We start from the raw sequence: 25,948 nt of genomic DNA on the forward strand, positions 1-25,948 counted from the left end.
TGATAATGGGGATAGCCAAGGAAATATTTTACCCTAACCTTGAATATAAGAAAAAGTAGAGCATAACAATCATGTTCCATTTTAATAATGAGATCTTTTTTATGAGTTTTGCTCCTCTGGACTATGTCCTTAGACTCTGCTGAAAAGGGCCATAATTTTATTTCTGAAAGAGGTACTTCATCAAAGATCAATTCATATTTTGATTATGGGTTGTTTTCTGACATGTTCAGTAACATCCAGCTCTGGAAAATCCACCTTCTATTCTCTGTAATGGCAGCACATGCTTTACAGAATTGCAGGAATTATGCCTTTATCATCTTATGTTCCAGAAGGCCTGTTATAATATACCATGCATTCAATAAATAATTCTATAAATGATGGTGTTCTCAAACACTTAGACCTGACTGATAACGGCAATGATAAAGGCTGATGGCCAAATGATAGGGCTGACCAACGGATTATAAGATTTTATTTTTTAAAATCATGATACTACAAAATATACATATTTAAGAGATTAATCTTTTGACTAGAGGGGCTAAGTTGTTCATCCTTATAGCTGAATGATATTAACATGGCTTCAATACACACAATACTCCTAGAGAATTGGCTATAATGGTTTTTTTGTTTTTGAGACAGAGTCTTTCTATGATGCTCAGGCTAGCCTCAAACTCATAAAGGCCTGCCTGCCTCTGCCTCCTCCTGAGTACAGAGGGTAAAGGTGTACACCACCATGTCTGGAGAGCTATGACTTTCTCTGCAGTATTTATATAATGCAGACAATATTCACATTGTTTTGCATTTCTGGCCTTTACAGAACAGGTGCTACTATGCTGTAAGACAGCCAAACATACCCACGAACTTCGGGGCCAGAGAAGGGTGGTGAAGGCAGGGCTTTACACCCTGAGCTACCGCTGAGACTCCTGAAACTGACTGTTCTCTCTAAGGAATATAACAATGTCTTACATAAAATGCCAGCTGCTGAACGGCAGTTAGGAATGATTATGTTACTCTTACACATCTTCACTAGTTTTACCATAGCTTTCTTGTTTCCAAAAGGCCACTAAATGCATATTCTATGCACTGTTTTAAAAAATAAAGAGAATGTGTGCAGATTTGATCTCACACTAAGATGAAGAAGCCCGGGCTCTGGAGTCTGTAAAGGAGGGGAGGGTGGGATGTAAAGGAGGGGAGGGTGGGATGTAAAGGAGGGGAGGGTGGGATGTAAAGGAGGGGAGGGTGGGATGTAAAGGAGGGGAGGGTGGGATGTAAAGGAGGGGAGGGTGGGATCTGTAAAGGAGGGGAGGGTGGGATGTAAAGGAGGGGAGGGTGGGATGTAAAGGAGGGGAGGGTGGGATGTAAAGGAGGGGAGGGTGGGATGTAAAGGAGGGGAGGGTGGGAACGAGTGCATTCTAAACAGAACAGCTCAGAAGTGACACATGAACTGGAATGAATCTTAGCCAATCCTATCTATTCTATGCACTCAGTGTTATTTCACAATTCAAAAACCTGTGTCCTACAGGAGCATTTGCTCAAGATAACTGAAAAACTATACTTGAGATCATATGTTACAACAAAATTTGACCAATTATTAAAAAAAAAAAAAATAGTAGGAACCCATTCTAAACTTTAAAAAAAAACAATAAAAAACAGGACAGAGGAAACATATATAGTCGTGTACATATAGATAATATATATAACAGAAAATAATTTCAAATTTTAAGATTAACTTTCAAAACAAGCACACCTATCACACTGAAAAATAAATGTCAATTATGACTTTTCAGTATCATTTTCTAGACTTAAAGATTAACAACAGAAAATAAAAACTTTGCAGCTTTTCAAAATTTAAGGCTTCATAAAAAGTCTTAGAAATCATTTATATTTAGATACTTGATTAAACTTTAGTTCAACTTATCAGTTAGCATAATCCCTCATCAGATGCTTACTGAGTGACAACAGTGTGCACCACACACTAACTTCCATACCAGATCACTTTTAAACAGATACGGTCAAAGGATAGAAAATATATAGTAAGATTTTTTTTTGGTATGATTCTTTAAATTACAAAGCAACAATGCTGAAAGTAAATCAGTGTATCAGAACTGTGGTATTTAAAAATCACTAAGGACATGCAGATTGTAGGTCAGAAAGTCAGTAACTTCTTGTTGTTGTTACTATTGCTGTTGTTGCTGCTGTTTTGAGACAGGGGTCTCTGTGTAGTCCTGGCTGCTCTGGAACCTGGTGGTAGACCAGGCTGGCCACAAACTCAGAACAACCTGCCTCGGTAAAGCCCTGGGATTAAAGGCACGCAACGTCTCCACCCAGCTGTCGGTAGCTTATTAAATGAATAACATTTTTCCATTTTGTATTTTTTTTTCCTAGATTTTCCCCCAAATCAGGGTTTCCTGGCTATCCTGGAATTCTCTTTGTAGATCAGGCTGGCCTCAAACTCAGAGATCAGCCTGCCTCTGCCTCCCAAGTGCTGGTGCTGGAATTAAAGGAGTGCGCCACCATGCCCAGCTCTAACTCCAAGTTTTTAAACTGTCATCTCTGTGCATGAGCATGTGCGTGTGCATGTGTGTGTGCATATGTGAAACAATATAATGAACTGGTTAAGAGGACAGGCTCAAGTGGACAGATGGCCCAGTTGTTAAGAGCTCTATCTGCTCTTCCAGAGGACCTGGGTTTAGTCCCCAGCACCCACAGAGCAGACAGTCTAACTCCAGCTCCAAAGGATTTGACACCCTCACACAGACACCTTCACACTGACACCCTCACACAGACACCCTCACACAGACACCCTCACACAGACATTCACACACACATACAGGCAAAACACCAATACATCCAACTCAAATTTTTAAAAAAAGAGGCTCTGTTGGTCAAAATTTCAGTTCTACACTCTCATCAGTGCTGTGACCTCCACTAAACTATCTGGCCACTTTTATTATGTCATAAGGTCTTCATATATAAAGTGGTGACAATGACCCAATGGAATCATCGATGTAAATGGGCTAGAACAAAGCCTGGCACAAAGAAAACACTATACAAGTGGCCTCTGTGACAACTGTTTGTTCAAAGACTCTCAATTTGTAGGCTTAAGCCACCACTTGAAAGAAGAAATGTTTATGGATAAAGATAAAGTCAGAAGTTTTACAGTCTCTGTAGAAATTAAGCAAATGTAATTAAAACCAAGTTTTATATATATACTCACTAAACTCTTCAATTTTCTTTAAGATGTCACAATTAAGAACACTAATGTAAGAATTTTCTATTCAAAATACTAACAAACTCTACCATGTTTATATATACCACATGCATTTCCTAGATGTGCATGATGAAATGGCTACATTTGTGCAGTCACTAACAGTCAATACACAGTCACTGTAAAGGAAGGGTTCTAGTTGTCACCTCCACAGCGTACACAGTCACTGTAAAGGAAGGGTTCTAGTTGTCACCTCCACAGCATACACAGTCACTGTGAAGGAAGGGTTCCAGTTATCATCACCTCCACAGCATACACAGTCACTGTAAAGGAAGGGTTCTAGTTGTCACCTCCACAGCATACACAGTCACTGTGAAGGATTCTAGTTGTCACCTCCACAGCATACACAGTCAGTCACTGTGAAGGAAGGGTTCTAGTTATCACCTCCACAGCATACACAGTCACTGTAAGGAAGGGTTCTAGTTGTCACCTCCACAGCATACACAGTCACTGTAAGGAAGGGTTCTAGTTATCACCTCCACAGCGTCGTCGTACATCCTTCTCGCTTCATGGTCTGTTTTATCTGACATCAGCCATGCTTTCAGTAAGTACTCATAAAAACTATCTCCCAGTCCACCAACTGATGTGTGATCTGTAGCAGAAGAGAAAAGAGGATATGGGTGGGGGAAAGAGAAGATAAAGACAGTTAAAACAGTGTTTTTCAATAATAAAGACCATTTAACAGATTACTTAATTATACTGGCATGCCTGCCTCCAACGTACTCCAAACATAGCCAAGTAGGCGTACAGCATAGTCAGGCTCCTCTACACATCTATCTAATCTTCTAGAAAATCTTTTTTCCTCATAAGTGATATTTTACATTTATTAGTCTTTTTCTTAAATTATAGTTCATACTCGATGTCATTCATCCAGACTTTTGCAGATATAAAATACTTATTTTTTATACAATAATGGCTTTAACCACAAAAGCCACTATGACACACTTATATCTGAACCCCTTCCTAAACATCTTTATACAACGTCTAGTCATAAATTCTTGTTCCAAAACAAGATTCAGTTTGTAATATATTTTTCTTATATAATTAGCTGTCGAATTGTCATTAATTACTATTGATCACATATTAGTACACTGGTTTTTCATGGGTATGCTATTAGCTGCCACTTAACCTTTAAACTAGAGCACCTAAGGCAAACACACTCTCATCCCTCACTTCCCACAAATCTTGCTCTATGTTGCTGGATTTTATCACATTTGCATTAGCTTTATACGAAAAGAAAAACATCCCAGCATGTGCAGACCCTACAACCAACCAGACAGTAGGACTGCAGGAAAGTGAGGATGCTATTTAGCATCTTATGAGGAGAACTTCGCAAGTTTTTATTTATCTTTTTTTAGCTCACAGAATCTATCTGTGGACTTTTGGCAATATAAAATTCTAAGTAAAGCAGAAGAGAATATAAAGAATGCATCTGGTTTTCCTAGGCAGATACTCTTAAATACAAAATGAAGGAGTCATAAAGGAAAAGTTTAACTTCCTATGACACAAGCTAAATTTAAGACAAACGAATCTGAAAGAAGACATTGAACAGGAGGAGATAACTGCAATGTACATAACAAAAAAGGGTAATGCCCTAAGCAAAGACCTCGGACAACCCACCTCCCAAAAAAGGCAAACGAAGGACACAAAAATTAACAACAACAAACAAACAAAAAAAACCAAAACAACTTAGTTATTACCTAAAAAGAAAAAAAAAACAAAAACAACAACAACAACAAAAAAAAACCCAAAAAACAAAACTCATTCAATTCCAGTAATCTGAGAAAAGCCAAGTAAAATAACAAGATTGTACAACTACCTAGCAAGTTCCAAGAATACTTTTAGGTTTTATGACACTTACTTATTTGTGTATATAAGTGAGCATATACACCACAGCACATGTGTATGGGGAGTATCCTCTCCATGTACCATGGCAAGTGGCTGTAGGTGCTGAGCTATCTTGAAAGTCTAACGAGTGAGTGAGTGAGTGAGTGGGTGAGTGAGTGAACGAGTAAATTTTGAATCATCCATGCCCCACCATCTATTCATCCATGGTGTTCAGGATTGAATCTAAAGCCTTGTACACGCTGGGTAAGCATTCTACTCCTGTGCTATATCCTCAGCCCTCCTCAAGCATTTAAAAAGACATACTATTCAATGATGAAGATTTAGTTCATAATTGTTGGGACTGGTAGTAGACACCAAAATTTATTTGAACCTCGTTCTGGAATTACCCTATAATATTACCTGAAAAACACAAGTGTTAAAAATCCATTATAGATTTGTTTCCATTTGTAAAAAGTTAAACATAGCCTGAAATATCTAGGGAAGTTGAAAAATAAATTAAGTATAAATATAGTACAGCACAATACATGATAATTAAAAAATGTGTCTGTAATCTCACACTGAAGGGTGTCTGTTTCTATAGTGTTATGTGTGGAAAGGGAGTAGGCTCAGAATAATATTTATAGTTTGACACTGCTAAAAATGATATATATTTTAAAATGTTAGGTACACAATCTTTGAACAGAATTGCTACAGTGATTAGCTCTGGGGAAAAGGCCTTAGGTTTTAACTCCATATCTAAATAAACTACCTGAGAACATGTGATTTCATGTAACTCAAAAATCAACTTCATTTCTTTCCTGTTTATCATGAGTTTATTTTGCATGTTTGCCAAAAACCAGTTGACTATAATTACACAAATATATTTCTGAATGCTATTCTTTCTGATATATATATGATATATATATGAATGTTCTCATTGCCTTATTTTCAGTCATTCATTCCCTTTACATCCTGGTTGTAGCCCACTCCCTCCTCTCCTCCATTCCTCAGAAAAAGGGAGCCCCCACCCACTCACCCCAGCTCATCAAGTCACATGAGTTTGTCCTCTTCCCCTGTGGCCTGGCAAGGCAGTCCATGAGAGCGAGTGATCGAAAGCCAGGCCACAGAGCCCACGCCAGAGACAGCCCCTTCTCCCCTACTAGTGGACCCACACGAAGCTTGAGCCACCCATCGGCTACATCGATGTAGAGGACCTGCGTTCAGTCCATAGTCCTTGGTTGGTGCTCCACAGGCCCCTCTGTGTCCTGGTTAGTTGGCTCCGTTGGTCTTGTGATGCTCTTGTCACCTCTAGGTCCTCTAACCACCCCCCCCTTTTCCATTAGACATCCTATGCTCTGCCTAATGTTTGGCTGTGAGTCTCAGTATCTGTTTCAAACCGCTGCTGGGCAGAGCTTCTCAGAGAACAACTCTGCTGGGCTACTGTCTACAAGGACAGCAGAATAAACAGTGTCAGGGGTTGGCTCTCCTCCACAGGGTGGGTCTTGGCTTGGGCCAGGCATTGGCTGGACATTCTCTCAGTCTCTGCTACACTGTTCTATCTTTCTTTCTGCATGTCTTGTCGGCAGGGTAGGTTCTGCATCAGAGTTTCTGTGGGCGGGTTGGTATTCTCCCTGTTGTCTAGAGGGTGTCCTCCTCAGTCTCCATGGCCCCTGCTACTAGGGATCTCAGCTATGGTTTCCCTCATATCCAACCAGAGACCTATTCTGATTTAGGGCTCCAGCTTGTCACAAAGATTTCCCACCCACAGTCTCTCTTGTCTCTGCAGGCCTTCTGTCCTCCTGCCTATGCTCTCCTCAGTCTGACCTCCACCTTCATTTCTCTCTGTGCTCTCTCTCCTACCTTGTTCCCTCTCTTTGCCCACTACCCGTCTATTCTGTTTCCCCTTCTGAGTGAGATTTAAGCGTCCTCCCTTGGGTCCTTCTTGTTACTTATCTTCTTCGGGTTTGTGTGTTGCAGTATGTTTATCCTGTACTAAATGGATAAAATTCACTCATAAGTGAGTACATACCATGTGTGTCTTTCTGGGTCTGGGTTACCTCACTCAGGATGATCTTTTCTAGTTCCATCCATTTGCCTATTTTTCATGATTTCCTTGTTTTTAATGGCTGAGTAGTATTCTACTGTGTAAATGTACCACAGTTTCTTTATTCATTCTTTGGTGGAGGGGCATCTAGGTTGTTTCCAGATTCTGGCTATTACAAAAAAAGCTGCTATGAACATAGCTGAGCAAATGCCCTTGTTGTATGGTAAAGTATCTTTTGGGTTTATGCCCAGGAGTGGTATAGCTAGGTCTTGAGGTGGGGCTATTCCCAGTTTTCTGAGAAACTGTCAGATTGATTCCCAAAGTGGTTGTACAAGTTTGCACTACCATCAGTAATGGAGGAGTGTTCCCTTTTCTCCACATCCTCGCCAGCACTCCCATCAGTAATGGAGGAGTGTCCCCTTTTCTCCACATCCTCGCCAGCACTCCCATCAGTAATGGAGGAGTGTCCCCTTTTCTCCACATCCTCGCCAGCACTCCCATCAGTAATGGAGGAGTGCTCCCTTTTCTCCACATCCTCGCCAGCACTCCCATCAGTAATGGAGGAGTGTCCCCTTTTCTCCACATCCTCGCCAGCACTCCCATCAGTAATGGAGGAGTGCTCCCTTTTCTCCACATCCTCGCCAGCACTCCCATCAGTAATGGAGGAGTGCTCCCTTTTCTCCACATCCTCGCCAGCACTCCCATCAGTAATGGAGGAGTGCTCCCTTTCTCCACATCCTCGCCAGCATGTGGTTTTGTTCTTCGCCATTCTGACAGGTGTAAGATGGAATCTCAGAGTCGTTTTGGTTTGCATTTCCTGATGACTAGGGACACTGAACATTTAAGTGGTTCTTGGTTATTAGAGATTCCTCTGTTGAGAATTTTCTGTTTAGCTCTCTAACACATTTTAAAAATTGGGTTATTTTGTTTGCTGGTGTTCACTTTTTTTAGTTCTTTATATATTTTGGCTTCAACAAAGTGACTGGAGACAAAACTAATTAAAAAAATCAGTATACAAACAACAAATGGGATGAGAAGGAAATTAGGAAAACCATACACTTCACCTTAGCCTCAAATAATATAAAGTATCTTAGTGTATCTTTAACAAAGCAAGTCAAAAACCTGTATGACAAGTACTTCAAGTCTCTGAAGAAAGAAACTAAAGAAGAAATGAGAAGATAGAAAGATGTCCCATACTCATGGATTGGTAGTATTAACATAGTAAAAAATGTCCATTTTATTAAAAGCAATCTATAGCTTCAATGCAATCTCCATTAAAATATACAAACAAAAAAAACTTTTTATAGACTTTGAAAGAACAATTCTCAACTTCCTATGGGAAAGAAAAACAAACAAACCCAGAATATCTAAAACAATCCTAAACAATAGATGCTTTGGAGGTATCACCATCCCTGACTTCAAGCTATACTACAGAGCAACAGTAATAAAAATTGCATGATAGTGACATAGAAGTAGACTGGTTGATCAATGGAATCAAATAATGACCCAGAAATAAACCCACCTATGGACACTTGATTTTTGACAAAGGAGCCAAAACCATACAATGGAAAAAAGACAGAATCTTCAACAAATGGTGCTGGTCTAACCGGATTCCACATGTAGAAAAATGCAAATAGATCCATGTTTATCACCTTGCACAAAACTCAAGTCCAAGTGGTTCAAAGACCTCAACATTAAACCAGAGACACTAAATCGGTTAGAAGAAAAAGTGGGCAAAAGCCTTGAACTCACTGGCACAGGAGACAACTTCCTGAACAGAAGAACCAACAGCTCAGGCTATAAGATCAATAATTAATAAATGGGACCTCTTGAAGTTGAAAAGCTTCTGTAAGGCAAAGGACACTGTCAATAGAATGAAATGGCAATCTACAGATTGGGAAAAGAACTTCACCAATCCTACATCTGACAAAGGGCTAATACCCAAAATATATAGAGCTCAACATCAACTTCTATTGTAAAAAACAACAAATGGGTGAAAGGGCTATCATGCACAGCTTAAACAATACATTGAATGTTCATATAATTCACATACACCTTAAACACCATTTTATTTCACTTATTTTTCTGAAATCATAAGCAAATGTGTAGATGAATTTTTAATATACATCCTAAAATTTCCCACAGCTATAAATAAAGAATATTCCCAGATCCTAAAGGACTTCATGTGACCTTCAATCAACACAAAATCCCTAAAGATAACCACCTTTCTGACCTCTCCCACTACATTTTCTAAGTGCTTAAATATCAGATGTCCATCACCTTTAACTAAGATCTGTTAACTTAATGCTGCCAAGAACCAGTCTCTTGATCTCTACCTATGTAAAGGAAGGTTCCTCTGCTTGAGTCTCTTAAAATTAACAGAGCGTCATAGAAGACGTGGGAAGGACATGGCTATAATATGATAGCTTTCTCAATTTTAGACTGCATACGTCTATAGCTACATTTCAAATAGGTTACAATAAAGAACATGTCTACATTAAGAACAGATGGCCAAATGATGATGGGCTTATAGGGTAAATTCCACCTTCTGCTTAAAAAAGTAACATTAACACTTCATATCACAAAAGCCACGAACGTCTGATACTTATACTGAAACACTACAGAAATGAAAGAATAGAAGAAAAGAGTCACCATGAATGTATGCAGTGGAGAGAGGCACGCAGTCCTCTGGGGGCTGCTCACTAATAAGCACACAAACAGCAGTGCTACATCCGGAGAGGAACTATTTTAAAACAGACAGATCAAAACGATGGCACAATATTGCTGTCAATTTTATAATCTCAACTTTGTGGTTACGTCAACATTTCTTGATTCACACAGAACTGTTACCCCTTCTCTCTGCCTCATCTTTTCTTACACTCTACGAAAGAACTTAAGCATCATGAGTTTATTTACTGTGTTCGTACTCTGTTACTCTCTTGCAGGAATCTGAATTGTCTCCTGGTTTTCTGGCCACTATTCTGCTATTTTTCTCTATTATTCATTATTGTCTAGTTTCTCAATAATGACAAGTATCATCACCCATCTCCTATTTTTTAAATATATTTTATCAATTTATTCATATTACATCTCAATGGTTATCCCATCCCTTGTATCCTCCCATTCCTCCCTCCCTCTCATTTTCTCCTTACTCCCCTCCCCTAAGACTGTGACTGAGGGGAAGGACAGCAGGCTACCAAGAAGAGACTTGACACCCATCTCCTATTATCCTCACAGGCTTTCCTTCCAATCTGGTACTGTGAGATTCCCTCCCCCTCAACCCCCCCACCCTGCCTTCCACAGTTGCATCTATTGTATCTTCCATCCTACATCTTAGTCTACACAGGATTCAATGAATAACATTTTTACATAAACTCCCAAGAAAGAGTATGTCAGATAGTACATCTTATCGTTTGGACTGCTTTTGCTTTATTCCCGTTTCATTTTATAGTATATGGGTATAGTATATGGGTATTAAGTTCAAGGGCAGAAATAATTTTCCCTCAGAGCTTCTTTAAAGTATTGTCCTGACACCATCCAATTCCACTCTTACCAGTAAGAAACCTGATGCCACTCAGCAGGTTCAACATGCTCCCACTTCCTCACACCGAGCTTCCCTTGCCAAGGTCCAGAATCCTCATTTTAGCATTAGCTACATATAAGTACCACCACCCATATTCAAGCTAAAGATCGGCTATGGTTCCGCTCTGGGATAATTATTTTCTATTATTCTTGGTGATTATCTCCACTCTGCTTAGCTATCTTTTGACTAATTAGGCTCACATTAGCCAGGTTCTAGAGAAATGGTTAATTTTAAGCCAAGGAGTTTTAAAATTAGTTGCTATTTGGCAGGAGAAAGCGAATATGCTATCACTGGGGGCTGAAGGCCAGGTAGGAGACTACTTCTGTTGTCGTGGTGTGGCTCCACTGAGGGAGCTAGAGGAAGTAAGCCAGAACTTACTAGTATGAAAATGAGATTGGAATGTTCAAGGGTTCACATAAAATTTGGGAAAACAGAAGAAAAAGAATTCAAGAAATAGAAGATGAGGGCACCCGGAACACAGGTCAAAGGATCAATACCGTGCGCTCTCTGCAATTAGAAAATTAGAGGTAAAACCAAACGAATTAATGAGTTTACTGGTAAAGAGATTTTTTTTAATGTACTTGGGATGCAATTCAGGGTTCAAACATAACAGACAAGTGCTTTCTGCTGTGGAGCCACACTCCTAGTTTCATCTTTACTTTCATTTTGATTTTGAACATAGGGCAGAGGAAGAAGTAGAGATATGTGACTAGGTTAGAATTACTAGAATGTGACTAAAAGATCCGAAGTGGGGAGCTACTTAGAGGAAGTAGATAATTGAAGGAATTGTATTTTACTGCATTTTGTTGTGTTTTAAATTGGCTGTATCATACCTTGGCCCTTTCCTATATTCGCGTCTTTGCTTTTATCTGCCACGATGGAAAAATACCCAACAACTCTGTTCCTCTATGATTCCCCCATTATTATGAACAGACACTTCTGAATCTGTGAGCCAAATTAAATAATCCTTTCCTTTAAACTGTTTTCAGATAGTTTAGTCACTGTGACACAAAAGTCATACTCCCATTGTAAAACTACTAGAGGACATGCTCTTAGAATTTTAAAAAAGATTTTAAAAAGAAAGAAAAATCTAGGAGAAGAAAATCACATATATAAGCAGCAATACACAAAGAAATTAAGAATTGAAGAAAGTTCACAGTGAGGCTAGGATATGGAGCAGTGAAGAGTATATCACATTGTAGTCACATTGTTCTGAAGGAGGTGACAACAATGGTTAACTGTAGGTGTTAGAAACATACAAACAATGAGGAAAGTAGTTAAAATTTAAGGTCAACCATTAGATGGTATCTATATACATGTGTGTATGTCAATCAGTGAAGAAAAAAATGCTATGGCAACATAGGGCGAAGTATTTTAAGCATATCCAGTAAGTAGGGAGACAGGAAGCTGTTAGAAACTACTGGGGGAGGAGGGAATGCCCAGGGCAATCTAAATCTCCCTGCAGTCTAAAACAACACAAACCACAGGGAAAAGAGAACAGTGGTTACTTCAGACAATCACCTTCAGACGAGGGCCGATGCTGATTTCTGAAAGATGGAAATAAAGCGAGTCCTGCTTGCCCACAAGCTGCTGCCTCAAGAAAGTTTCCAGGCAAGAGACCTAGGAACAGTGAACTTTAACCATAATCCTGTAGGTCTCCTGAATTGAAGAAATGAAACTAGGAGCAGAATGAGAGATTTGTATATGAAAGAGGAGTACAGTCTCCTTGAATAGCTGGGGTGTGCAAGCCCTGAAAAAATGACAGTCACACAGATATGAACAGAAAAGCTGAGATCAGGTAGTCTAAGCACTAGAATAGACAAGCCAAGGCACCCCAGGAGCTCAGCATGGTTGCTCTTACAGCAGAACAGGGAGGGGGGATTCTTACACACACTGAGTAAGGAAGGGAGGTTAGCTAATCTTGGTAGCTGCAGTCTCTACAGGGCAACAGTCTTGAGGCTGTGAACATCTAGGGGGAGGGGGAAGAAAGCTGCTGTGGACATTTTCAGTACATACCATCAACCTCTAGCTACTCATGGACCAGAGCAAGGCTTTGCGACTCTACAGGTCTGAGGCATTGGGGCCCCTAACATGGCTATGCCTATATCATGAACTTTAACTCAGGACTTCGCTCACTCTGTAGAGAGGAGAAATCTGCAGATGAGACGAGCACTAAAGGTCTGTAAAATTTCTCCTTGAGTATTCAGAACAGCAAGTGGTAAGTGCACATGAAAAAAACTGTTTGAGACTAGGGAAAGAACTGGGACAGAGCAAGGTTTCTCCTCCTCCTACCAAGGCGTCCTGCCTAAAACACAGCTGCACTTAAAAGATCCCCCCTCATACACAGCAGCATCTATGAGCTTATAACTCCTCCCCAAAGCTTTCCTGGAACATAAGTACACACAGCATGCCCAAGTCTTACACAACTATGGCCTTCCTGAGCTCCCCACCAGCACTTGAGAGCAGAGAACAGATGAAACCAACAAGCGTAAGCATACTGCCATGCTGACCACAAACTTCAAGTTCTGAAAAACCAACAACTGTCAGTGCTCAGCAATCCTGGTGTGGTATGGGGCAGCAGACTGAGGCCTGTGTGAGCCGTCTGGCCAGGGAGCCCTCCTCTGCTGCTCTCTTTGTGCTTGAGCACCAGTCCAGCAGAGCCTCACCAGTGTCCCTGGTTTGCCTCCTCGTGATTGCTTTCCTGAAAAAGGATTTATTTCCATTTGTATGTAGGTGTCTATGAAGGCAAGAGGAGAAAGCAGACCCCCTGGAGCTGGACATTCAAGGCGCTGTAAGCTTGCCTGCTGTACATGTTGGAAACTGAACTTGGGTCCTTTGCAAAAACAGCAAGTGCTCTTAACCACTGAGCTAGCGTTCCAGTTTTGATGATTTCCATCTTGCATTGGAAAAAACAGCCTCTCTGATAAGACCAAAATGAACTGGTAAGACTAACTCAGTGAGTGAGCCTCAGGCAGACTTCAGTTCCTTCTGACAGACGTGCATACCAACAACCTCTGAAGCCATCCTGGCCTCCAACAAGACCAAACGTGAACTGAGTCACATTAGACTCTAGTCTTAACCATCAAGTTTCAGAAAACAAAGAAAAACAAAATTTTAATCAAGATAATCTAGACTGAAGGAAATTCTATAGTTTTAAATAGAGGTTTCCCCCCACAAAGAAAGTTTGTTTGTTTGTCTGTTTAAAGCAATTACACACAAGGAAAAAAACTAGAGCTGTAGTAGAAAAAAAGTAGAAAAGTTACGTACATATCAAACATATAGGTCATACTTGATAGATGCACAAACAGAGGCGGGCAATGGAGTACTTACTGTGCTAATATCATATGGAAGACCACTCACTGCTGCCTGGAGGATGGTGAGACTGCACTGATGTGCTTCTTTATGATGTATATTCTTCTGTTTCTGTTTCTCTTTTGAGACAGGGTTTCTCTGTGTAGCCCTGGCCGTCCTGGAACTTGATCTGTAGACCAGGCTGGCCTCGAACTCACAAAGATCTGCCTACCTCTGCCTCCCTAGTACTGGAATTAAAGGTGTGTGGCATCACTCCCGGCTGTTGATGTTCTTAATATTGGTGAAACTGTATCATCTAGACATAATTTCAGATCAATCCAAGGGGAGAGATGCAGAAGCGGTTGAGGGGGAATTGGTTTTGAGCTTGTGGAATATCAGCTGAAGAGCAGTGACGGTTATTTATGTCTTCTTATGTTCTTTCAATTTTTACATAGCTGTATTTTTCAATAATAAAAAGTTATATCAAGAACCATGACTTCAAAAAATAAGCTGAAAAGCCTATATTTTGGTAAATACCAAAAAGAGCTATTTTTTTCTGTTTTGCTATGCTTCTATTCTGAGGTGAGAAAACAGAATTCCAGGAATATGGTCACAAGAAACCATGAAAGGACTGGAAGAAATACTGTCTGGTGAAAATGAAGACCACTGAGAAAGTTCCTATTATTACCAGTTAGAGCAGAAAAACTCACAATTTACAAGACATACAGTAAATACTCAGAATTATCTTACCTCAGTAGAAGAAATAATGAACCCAGTGAGACTCAACAATGTACCAGAGTCACCGAACAAATCATAAAAGCAGACAGAAAAAAAGTCCAACTGTTTCCCGCTAACTTAACTACATCCCTGAACAGAGCTAAAGATGTCCAGAAAACAAAAGATATCTAACATACAGCATCATAAAATTCCCAATGTGTGGCATGTACTCAGATATTAACAGACACTCAGAGATAACAACCAAGTGAGAGGGACAGAACAGCCACAGGTAGAGCAATTACACAGGAAAGAATATCAGGTCAGTGATTATCACTGTTCAATACGTTTAAAAAGTGAAGACAAAGAAAACACAAAGGACCCAAATGAGCTTCTAAACATAAAAACCACAATGTCAGAGATTTTAAAACTGCTATATCAAACCAACAGATGACTAGATAATGCATAGGGAAGCATGGCTGATCTGGAAGACTTACAGAAAGTTATTTAAATTTAGACAGACAGACAGACAGACACACACACACACACACACACACACACACACACACACTATGGTAAATACCTATAACACTAGCTGCAAACAGCTGAGGCAGGAGGATCTTTAGTTGAAGGTTAGTTCAAGATGCACATGAGAGCCTTTCTTAACAAAGTAAAGCAAAGTAAAACAAAAGACCCCATCCTGCCACCGCCAAAGGCTTAGCTCAGTATTCTACAGAGGACCTACTAGGCAAGCATATGGCTTTGGGTATGATCGCTGGCAAAACCAAAAACAAACTTCACAACAACAAAATGTTTTTGCAAAATAGCAGAGCAATAAAAATAAAATAAAAACACAAAAATCAGCTAAGTAAAATCTCTGAAGACAAAGGAAGATAAATAAATATTATTTCAAGAAATAATGACCGACAGGCCTCCCCGTCCAGGGGACGTACGTGGTCAGAAAAGGGGCACCAAAGACCAAAGGGCTAAAGAAAGGTACTCAGTAAAGAAAGAGCCTTTTCAATGAAAGGTGCTATTTTATTTGGATACCTACAGGTATAATATGAATTTTGATCTATTATAAAAAACAGACTGATTAAAAAAAAACTTTAAAATATTTAATTTTTCAGCACTACTAAGAATGAAGACACAAGCCACATACTGGGAAAAGGTCTTGTTAACACTATTTCTCAAAAAGGCTTTGTAGCTAGAATATATAATGAAATTAAAAATTTCAACAATTAAAAAATTAAACAACCGGGTGGTGCTAGTGCATGCCTTGGATCCCAGTATTCAGTAGGCAGAGGCAGGCAGATCTTTGAGTTCAAGGCCAGCCTGGTCTACAGCTTCAATTCCAGGACTACAGAAAGAAATCATGTCTCAAAAAGAAGATGTAAGAAGAAAGGAGGAAGAGGAGGAAGAGAAGGAATTCGTATAAAAACAAATAGGCAACAAATTTTGACAGACAATGTATCAAAGATCTCCAATACATACTAAATTACTAAATGTATTCACCACCAGTCATTTGGGAAACACTAATTAAAATTAAATCGAACTAAAATAAGCTATCAGAACATATTTACAAAAATAAGTCAAAATAAAAGGCTGGTTATTGAGTGTTAGAAGTATGCAGAGGAATGCTGACAGGAGTGTAACATGGTATATCCCCTTTGAAAATAAACTGGCAGTTTTTTGTTTTGTTTTGTTTTGTTTTATATCTGGCATCTGCTAGACAATACAGCCATCCTAGATAGCTACCTATGAGAAATGAGAGTGCATGGAGGCTTTCACAGGAATCTTAACACAAGCTTTATTTTTAGCCGCCCCAAAGAAGAAACAATTCAAATGGCCACCAAGAAAGGACTAGGCACACAAATTACAGAAATATCACAAATATTTTGAAATACTATTCAAAACTAGTCATATACACAACATGGATAAAATTCAATATAATTATAATGATAACTGAAGCCATAGGAAGAACACAACCTTATGTGTGGCTGCAGGAGATGCAAAGGAAAGGGAGCCCCAGAGAAGATGAGAATGTTTTCTCAGAGGCAATAAGTAGGTTACTATTTTGACTATCGTGATGGCTTTCCCAAGTGTGATGTTTCAGAACTTGCCATTAACATTTTCTAACAGCTTGTTACTACATGTATCTTAATAAAGGAGTTTTTAAGCAAAGAAACAAAGAAAAAAATACTGTTTAGTTAGTAGAAACCCAACAAATTTGTTTGTTTTGCCTTAGATGTTAAAACATAAAGATTTTTGTATTGAAAATTTCAAAACTCTACATTCTTCGATACTAAAGATATATCTAAACTAGACTTGTCAAAAACTTGAAAAATAACCCAAAGAAAGGGTTGTGTAGGAGGATCATGCAGAAAATCTAAAGAGAACAGAGAGTAGGAAAGTAAACTAAAGAAGTAACAGAACTGCCCGGAATGGCCCAGCAGGAAATGGAAACCACACATTCATGGCAGCTCACCTAACTACTGATGAGCTTCAGCAGCACTTTGCTGACTGTGCATAAATGAAAACAGATGGGCACATAAAAGAGATGGACAAATGTCCACGTATATTCATTCTCTTATTAGCTTAGGTCCTATGCAGTGATGACTGAACGCCTGCTGTCCAAGCATTTATAAATCTGCTCCACTGCTCTTCTGAGGTACCCAATCAACTCTGATCAACTCAGCTGTCTTCTCTACTATATGTTAGCCACTCACAACATCCACCATCAAAGAAAACCTCAATATTGCCTCTCATCTTCTTAATGATCACTTGATTTAGTGTTGTTTCCTGTGACTTAAAGCAGATTTCTGAAATGGAAGTCCTCCTTTATTTTACCTTACCTCTCTCAACAGACAGGGAGAAAATACAGAAATCTGGAGGCAAGAGAGGGCTCAGAAAACAAGCCCTTCAATTTTCTGGGCTCTCTTTACCCTCTAATTGCCAAGGACCGAGCACCTGAGCACCTGTCCTCCCTCGTCTGGCTCTGAGCACATCAGCTGCTCCTTCTTTATTTGTAACTTTTACCTTTCAATTGTATCTGCTTCTTCCCATCTGGCACTTATTATTAACATTGTAAATTAACTGAGTTATTTTTCTTGACTATTACACGCTTATGTATGCTATCTCCTGAGTGTGCCTACTGCAAGGGGAAAATCCTGGGTGATGCCAGGTTTCCAACTGCGGCAGAGCGACAAAGGGTGCCCCTCACTGGCGGTGGGAAGCCTGGAGGAGAATGGCTTAAAGGGAAAGGCAGGAAAACTGGTCTGTCGCACTGTAGGATTACTAGCTACTTATCTAAATGGATCTAACCCCCGAGCCCCACCCCAAAACCAGGGAACAGGAAATTCAGGGAAAAGCTAAGAAGGACAACACAAGTTATCAATGCATGTACACATATTAGCAGATAGACTGCTACTTTAGAGATAATTGGAGCATTTAAAGAAAGGGGTTGGGGGCAAGGGAGAAAGCCACAGCAGACACTGGATCAGGAAGCACTAGACGACCCTGGAATGCGGCAGCACACGGCCGCTGCTGTGCTAACGGCCTTGCTCTCTGCTCACTACTTGTGTTACCTTGTGCAAATGGCTTCTCTGCACTTCATTTTCTCCATCAACAGAAAAAAGGAAAAGAAAAGAAAGAAAACAAAAGAAAAATAGTTTCTACCTCCTAAGTCTATACGTAAGCTTGCAGATCAATGAATCAGCATAGCCTGTTCAGAACTATGAGTTCATTAGGCAAACGAGAGGCAAGCTTGAAAAACGAGGAATGATCATGATTTTTAAATTTACAAATTGATCAACTGAGATAACATCTAAAACTTTTCTTTACTCTTTAGCTATACATTTCTTCAAGAGCCTCAATGTGCCAGGCCCTGTTCTAGACACTAGAGATAAAAATAAAACTAACCAAATACTCTGCCTTGTGGATCTTGTATTCTGTTGAGAGATGAAAAACAAGCAAGATAAAGAGCAAACAATAAGGGCTACTATGTGTCAGATACTATTTTGAGTACTTTATACATAGTAAGCCAATTCATCCTTACAATAACCTCATAAAGTGTATTATGCTGCTGTTATGCACCTTGTACAGAAGAGGAAACTCAGATGTGGAGTAGTTAAATAATCAGGTCACAGAGCTGGAATGTAGCTAGAATGAATCAGATCCAGGTAGTCTGCTCAGATTCTGTGTTCTCTGTAACTATCCAGAAGCAAAGGAGGGCACAATGTATGGATCTGGTAATCAGAGCGGCAGGATAAAGTACACTCCTTTTACAACAGTTAAGCAGGGAAACTTTTTATCTCTAAGGTAACTTTTTAAAACTTTGTAGAAAGTGAGCTACATGAATTCTCTCAGTTCTGAAGTTTACCAAGCACATTTTTATCTCAGAGCCATTGAACCTACTCCTTTGTTTAGAACATTCCCAGAGGTATTCATGTAGCTCACCCTCTCAATGGAGATAGAATATAAGAAACTTAATCAGAGGGAAGTCAAAGAAGGCTCATAAGAACTTCAGCTTATCTTCTGACAGTAACATGTAAAGTCAGTGGAGAGTCACACAACGAAGTACAATTCATAAAGTAAAAAGTAACTGGATCCTCTATTAGAACAGACTGGAGGCAATCCTAGGAAGACCAACTAGGAGCTGATGTTAATCATCACTATTACAAATACATGAGGGAACAGCTTAAAAGCAAAACAGTGTCAGAGGTTATCGTATGGTCACCGGGTCCAGTGTTTCCACATTGTCAGGAGAGAATACTAGGGCAGGAAGCCCTCCTCCTGCTGACTTCAAGGTAGCTGAAAGAAGATGGAGCCAGACAGGGTAGACCTTCCCAGGAATGCTTACAGTGATCTTCTCCCTCCAAATACATCCTCTGCCTACTTGACTTCCCTCCCCCTCTCAATAAGGCCACTGCATTGTGACTCCACGGGGGCTTTATCAACAGGTTAGGTCAGTCCTCAGGATCCACTCTCTTCACATAAGCTGGCAACCAAGACTTAACATAGGAGCCTTTTTCAAGGACATTTTGTAGCTAAGCCATTAAAAAGTGCTGTCCCCAAAATATAAACAGGAGAGAGTAACTCAGCTCAGGGTAAGCAATACCTAAATTCCAAGTATATTTCAAGGGTAAATGGAAAAGAATTTACTGAGAAGCTGGAGGTTGTGTGTGAAATAAAGACATAAAAATAACCCTAAGATTTATGGCATAAGCAAGAACAGGAAAAAAAATTAACAAAAACAAAGAACTAGAGAAACATGGAGTTTTATGACATCAAGAACTATAAAAAAAAACTGGGTTATTGATACTGACATAGTCTTGAGGTGTCTATTGAATATTTCAATAAATAAATCCAACAGACAACTAGAGACCAAGGATAAGAGAAAATCTGAGATTTGTCAGTGTTATGTGGCTATTTCCTCACAGATGAAACTGTCTTATTTTGGAGGAAGCTAGTTAAGATACAGGATATTGTAAAAAGGAGGTGAAACATTCCATCCTCTAGAGAAGATCCTTAATAAGCTCAGTAAGTAAACAACTCAAAGGCTTCAGGAAGTCCCTGAAACTAACCACACTCATTAGCACCACCCTTTTCCCCAGTCTCCAAGCATATATAAGTAGTAAAGCCTGCTGAAAGACACTCTCAGACAAGCTGAGCTTAGAAAAGGCTTAGGCTGAGCCACCTAGAAGAAACAGAGGCCAGTCAAGCTGCCTGGAGGAAGAAGAGATCAGCTGAGTTGCCTAAAAGAGGCTCAGATCACCTGTGTTGCCACAAAGAAAAAGTCACCAAGCTGTTGAGTTGCCTGCAAATTGTGAAATGAACTTGAGGTGTCCAGCTTTCGTGAGTTGTTACCCATGCTGGAGTGGGCTTTGGTGATGCAGCTGTCCTTTCCTGGAGTCACTTCTGCTCCCTTACCCATATTTCTCCAAGAGAGATTCATTGAGTCACCAAATTGGACTTTGGGGGTTTTTTATTTTAGTCTGTCCTTGGTTCTCTATCTAGGGTGAGTAGATGTTTATTTTCATCTACTCAAAAATAGTGTCACACAACAGTTAGTATGTAGCTAGAATTTCACACTATAGCACTGGGAAGAAGGCAGAGAAGAGCAGGTATGATAAAGAGCAATTTCATAAAGACTCAGTATAGCTAAGTGAGACTAAAACAAAAGCAAAAGACTGTCCTGGAGATAAAGTGCTTCAAGCAAAGAAGCGTGCCAACAGACTGGCAGCTGAGGTCAACAAAGTGGCTGCCACATTTAAAGAACATAAATTCCCAGTAACTATGACCACTGTGATGAAATGCTAATTTTTTCTATGACAATATGTCTCTGTAGAGTGTATTCAACAGTTCAAAACAGGAAGTATACAGTTCTTCCAGTTTGTGACTGTGATTGTGACTGTCAGGACTGTGCGCGTGTGAGTGTGGTAAGCACATGGGACAGAGGAGAAGCTTCAGGAGCTGGCTCTCTCCCATCACCTTGGACTCTGGGGACTGAACGCAGGTTGTCACAGACATGTGCTTTGGACGAAATGCAGGAGAAGACTAACACTGTAGAATGGTAATGTACAGCAGTGCAAAGGCACAAAAGATTGACCTGAAGAGCTAATGTTTGTCCTTAGGAGAGATTTATTAACAGTAACAAAGCAGGAAAGGGGCAGGCAAATGAGCTTCTATCAGCAAGAGTAATTGTTGTCATCAGCCAGTTTATCTTCCCATTTTATTTTATGTGTGTGGGTGTTTTACCTGCATATATGTGTGTGTGAACCACGTGTGTGCGGAGCCTGCAGGGGTCAGAAGGTATTAGATCTCCTGGGACTTGAGTTACAAATGGATGTGAGTTTCCATGTAGGTGATGGGAACTGAACCCACTCCTCTGGAATGGCAGCCAGTGCTCTTAACTACTAAGCCATCACTCCAGTACCAGGGAGTGTATTTTAAAGAAATACATTTTTTAAAGGCTTTTTGTACTTTGGTGCCACTTGCCAATTTCTGGGTTTGTTACAGATATACAAAAGAATTACCAAGTGCTTAGGTTAAAACAACAACTCACAAATAGAATTAAAGGAAATGAAACAGAGAAGATGGAAGTCTTTGGCTCTATGGGTCAGGAAAGCTGTTTTTCTATCTCAGCTACTACTGTTAGGGTTTATTTAACAAGCAACTTAATTTGTGGGAATCTGTGGCAGTCTTCTTACAGATCCATTCAAGTGGCAGGGTCCAGGAAGCAAGACTGATATTGAACTAAGGTATCAATATCAAATCTATGTGTGTCCTGTAGCCATTTGGCCCCTTGTAGGGTCCAGCTTGACTCAAGGCCAGCCAGCCTATGCTGAGGGTCCAGCTGTACCTAAAAATATTCCACTACCCCTACCCCTGGAACTTACCTCTCCTAGCTAGCCTGCTAAATTCTGCTTTTGCAAAAGATATAAAAAGCACTTGCGCCTGCTTTTCCAGGTCTGCAGCTTGAAAGAGCTTGTCAGACCTCGAAGCGCATCAACTCAATAAAAGTCCTGTGTGTATTGCATAGACATCGGACGCCGTTTCTCTCTGGGGTATAGACTAGAGATCTCTCTGGAGGTCTCAGTCTTACACAAGCTCCCAGGCAGCTGGCCTGAGAGAGAAGGGTGCTAGAAACCTAAGGTCTACCTAAGACCTAAAACCATAAAGCACCACTGAAGGTCTGGCTTCTCTACCTGAGCCACTGCCTTGGGACTGCCTATAATCTGATGAGCCATATGTTAGAAGACTTTAGATATTCAGAAACTGAGGGTGTATTTTAAAGCACACCTAACTGCCAGCCACTCTCATCCACCTCAGGAGTCAGGCAGTCTGCTGAGGTGTTTCTAACAGAAGCTCTTTCTAGAAGGAGCTCTAAGCGGAATTCTAGACTACAAGCAGGTGTGAGGCACTTTCAAATACAGTGTCTCACAAACATGAGCCACATGAGTTTCATACTAAAGAGCTCACTAGAGAAATAACAAGAGGCACACAAGTTCAGCCCTTTATTTAAACCGTTAAGCAGGAAGCCCAAGGTTTGTACTATACTCCAAACATTATACCCATTCTCATCTTCCCACAATTTTAAATTTAGTTGTCTAAAACTTAATGAACTGGTAGTGACTGGTTTCCTATATTGGCTTAATTTTAAATCATTAAATGGCATAGGCTAATCAGTGTACTGAGAGAACTAAAGTAAAAAAGAAATAGAACCAATGGTTTGCCTTTAAATTTAGGTTCCTTGTGATATTCTTTTATATCTGTTGCCAAGTCCTTATCCTAAGAGTAATTACTAGCAATTACTCTGATTGCTATGTACATGTCAGACATTATCATCACTCTAATTATAATACAGTTAGCCAAAGCTGAATGGTTAACTTTCAGTACAATTAAATGTTTGTTTTGCAGCCTATTTATAGATATGACAGATGTATACTGCTCCAAGATAATGATGGAATTTGATACACTTTCCAGAGCTGATATAAAACACACAAAAACACAAGAGAGAACAAGTCGGACAATTTAGTAGGGCTGCAGCTGCTAACAGGATATGAGGCAACTTGCTTAGGTTTTAAAATCTGTCTGCCAAAACACCCAGTGAATAGCGCTTTCTCCAGCACTCTCAAAATTAATAACTGCTGCTGCTGAATATATTACAAAGCAATTTAAATTTATTTTGTAAAGAAAAAGAGTGAGAAAGTTCTCTTTTTGATTGGGACTCTTAGAGTGGTGATCTATACACAGCACATATGACGTGGTCTAGTCGCTGAAACTCGTTATGTTCAACACTCATTCCGGAAACTTCTTCATCACCACAAACTAAAACCTTGTGCAAACAACTCTTCATGCTCTGGTTTTGTCATTTGCACTGGTTTGTCATTTGTGTTGGCCAGGGCTGAGCCATTATGTAAAACTCCTCTATTTTGGCTGAACTGTGACAATTCCAGTTACCACAGTAATTGAGTTCTTAGAAGTAAAGGAACCTGTCCCTCTCTCTTGGCTGCCCTCACTATGGACCTTGTAATGACCAGTCAGGAAAGATGCTTATTGGTCACCTAACCTTCTTTAGCTGATCGCGCACTGGTTACTACCAGCAACAGCCAATTGAACACCGAAAGAGAAACCTTTCAGCTCTTGCCTCTGCACTGTAACTACCCAGCTTGCAAGCAGAGAGAAGACAGATTCTCAGAGACCCCTCTGCCACTCCCCCAGTCCCTGCAAAACACAAAATAAGGGCCTGGACTGCCAGCAAGTTATTTTTTCTCTTGCCTTTCTTTCTCTTTGATCTTTCAGCTTGGTTTTGTTTTGAGACAGTTTCATATAAAGCCACGCTGTACTAAATCTCACTCTGTAGCTCAGGCTAGCTTCAAAATCACAACCTTCTTGTCTCCCTCTGTCCCTGGACTGCTGGGGTTAGATATAATATAGTTCCTTTTCTTTTTCACTGAAGCCACTGCTAACCTCTACCCTACCTCCTATCTCTATGAATTTGAGTGTTGACTTAAGTGCAATCACATGTGTGTGTACTGTGATATATAACATGTATGCTGGTGTGTATTACGCGGTTGTCTCTGTTCATTCAGCATCTTGTTTTTAAAGGACTCACTTATATTGTAGCATGCATCACTCCTTTAAAAAAAGTCACTGAGTAATATCACATTGTAATACTTATACCATATTTTACTTATTCATACACTGTTAAGACACTTGGATAATGTCCATTTTCTGCTGCTGAAACAAAACATCTAATGCTAGGATTATTAATAAAGAAAAGAGATTTATTTAGTTCACAATTTTCATGGTTCAAGATCATGGTGTCAGCATCTATTCAACTTTGGTGAAGGCAATCTGGCTACACCACAACACAACAAGGAGTCAGAACGTCAGAAAGGGAACTGGTAGGAAGAGGCAGCCATAAGGGGTGGGTTTTTTCTGAAACAACCCATCCTCATAAAAGCTGCCCCCCTCCATGAGACCAGTGCTGAACTCACTAAGGGCAGGGCAGGCTCCACTGGCCTAGTTACCTTTTGTCTGTGTACCACTGTGTAGTGTCTTAGTCAGTGATAATACTTAGGCTCACAGAGCCGGGTAACCGTGATCACTACCCATCCTGGAACTCTGACATGGTAAATGTTCCACTCCCTCACTACTGTCACCCGTGTGCTGTCTTCAGCAACTGCACCTCTAGAAGACAGACCAATCCAGAGCAGCCCACATCTGAGTCTGCTTTCCATGCATTTGGTAATTCTGTTTTGTTTTTGTTTTTTAAGTGCCAGAGTTTTAATCTGGCTGCAAGGTTTCCAGTTCCCACCAGAAATGGAAAGCACTCTACTTTCCCCGCCTTTGCCAAGGCTGGCTTGTGTTCTTCTGATGACAGCCACCATGGGAGCTGACAGGTGCTAGGTATCTACCTCACAGGGGTTTTTATGTGCATTCCATGAGGACACTGAACTCTTTTCATTTACTTATTTCCATTTGCTTGTCTTCTTAGAAATATAACTATTCATACCATTTGGTCTGTTTTTAATTTATGTTACCCTCTTGTTTAGTTGTAGGATTTTATATATTATGGAAATATACCCTCACCATATATGTAACTCTTATTCACTGTGTTATCTTTAACTCATGATACTGCCTTCTGATGCACAAAGTTTTAAATTCTATTTAAATGTAATTTATTTTAATATGGCTATCTAGTTTTGACAAAGAAAATGCGCCCATGAACTTTCAAGACCAGCAGAATGACAGCCAGCACCAGTTGACATGCCAACACAGACAGTGAACATTACAAATGGTCCCACCCCTAGCCGAGAGAGGAAAAATCAGATTTCTCCAGAGATGAGCTACTGTATGGGCTGCCCAATCTCAAGTGGTCAACCCTAGGCACCTGTACATATAAGCAAAGCTAAGTGGGCACACACATACAGAATACATACACACATGTGAATGCACATATACACACATATATGTGTACATACACGCATCAATAATTATTAATGGAAGACTATAAATGTGGAAGAGGTGGGCGTGCGGGGAGACGGAGAGAGGAAGGAGGTAGGCGCGACACGGATGCGGTGCTCAGGTATAAAGTTCTAAAAACAAACCTATTAAATAACATATGACGTTTAGAGCACAGCTCCGTCAGGATGACAGCAATGTTTCAGGCGCGCAGCAACTGCCTGTCGTTTGTCTAGTGACTATACTCATGTTA

At 40.1% G+C, this 25,948-nt stretch overlaps 1 protein-coding gene across 1 annotated transcript in view; it reads right to left on the reverse strand.

The window, feature by feature from the left end:
• The window catches only part of Man1a2 (mannosidase alpha class 1A member 2), a 129,783-nt gene that overhangs the window by 19,546 nt on the left and 84,289 nt on the right, over positions 1 to 25,948 (reverse strand). Inside the window, exon 9 of the mRNA XM_051165980.1 lies at positions 3,742 to 3,857. Within this exon, the coding sequence (XP_051021937.1) occupies positions 3,742 to 3,857 (116 nt within the window). The remainder of the gene's footprint in view (positions 1 to 3,741; positions 3,858 to 25,948) is intronic.

This window comes from Acomys russatus, chromosome 23, assembly GCF_903995435.1.
Source record: "Acomys russatus chromosome 23, mAcoRus1.1, whole genome shotgun sequence".
NCBI lineage: Eukaryota > Metazoa > Chordata > Mammalia > Rodentia > Muridae > Acomys > Acomys russatus.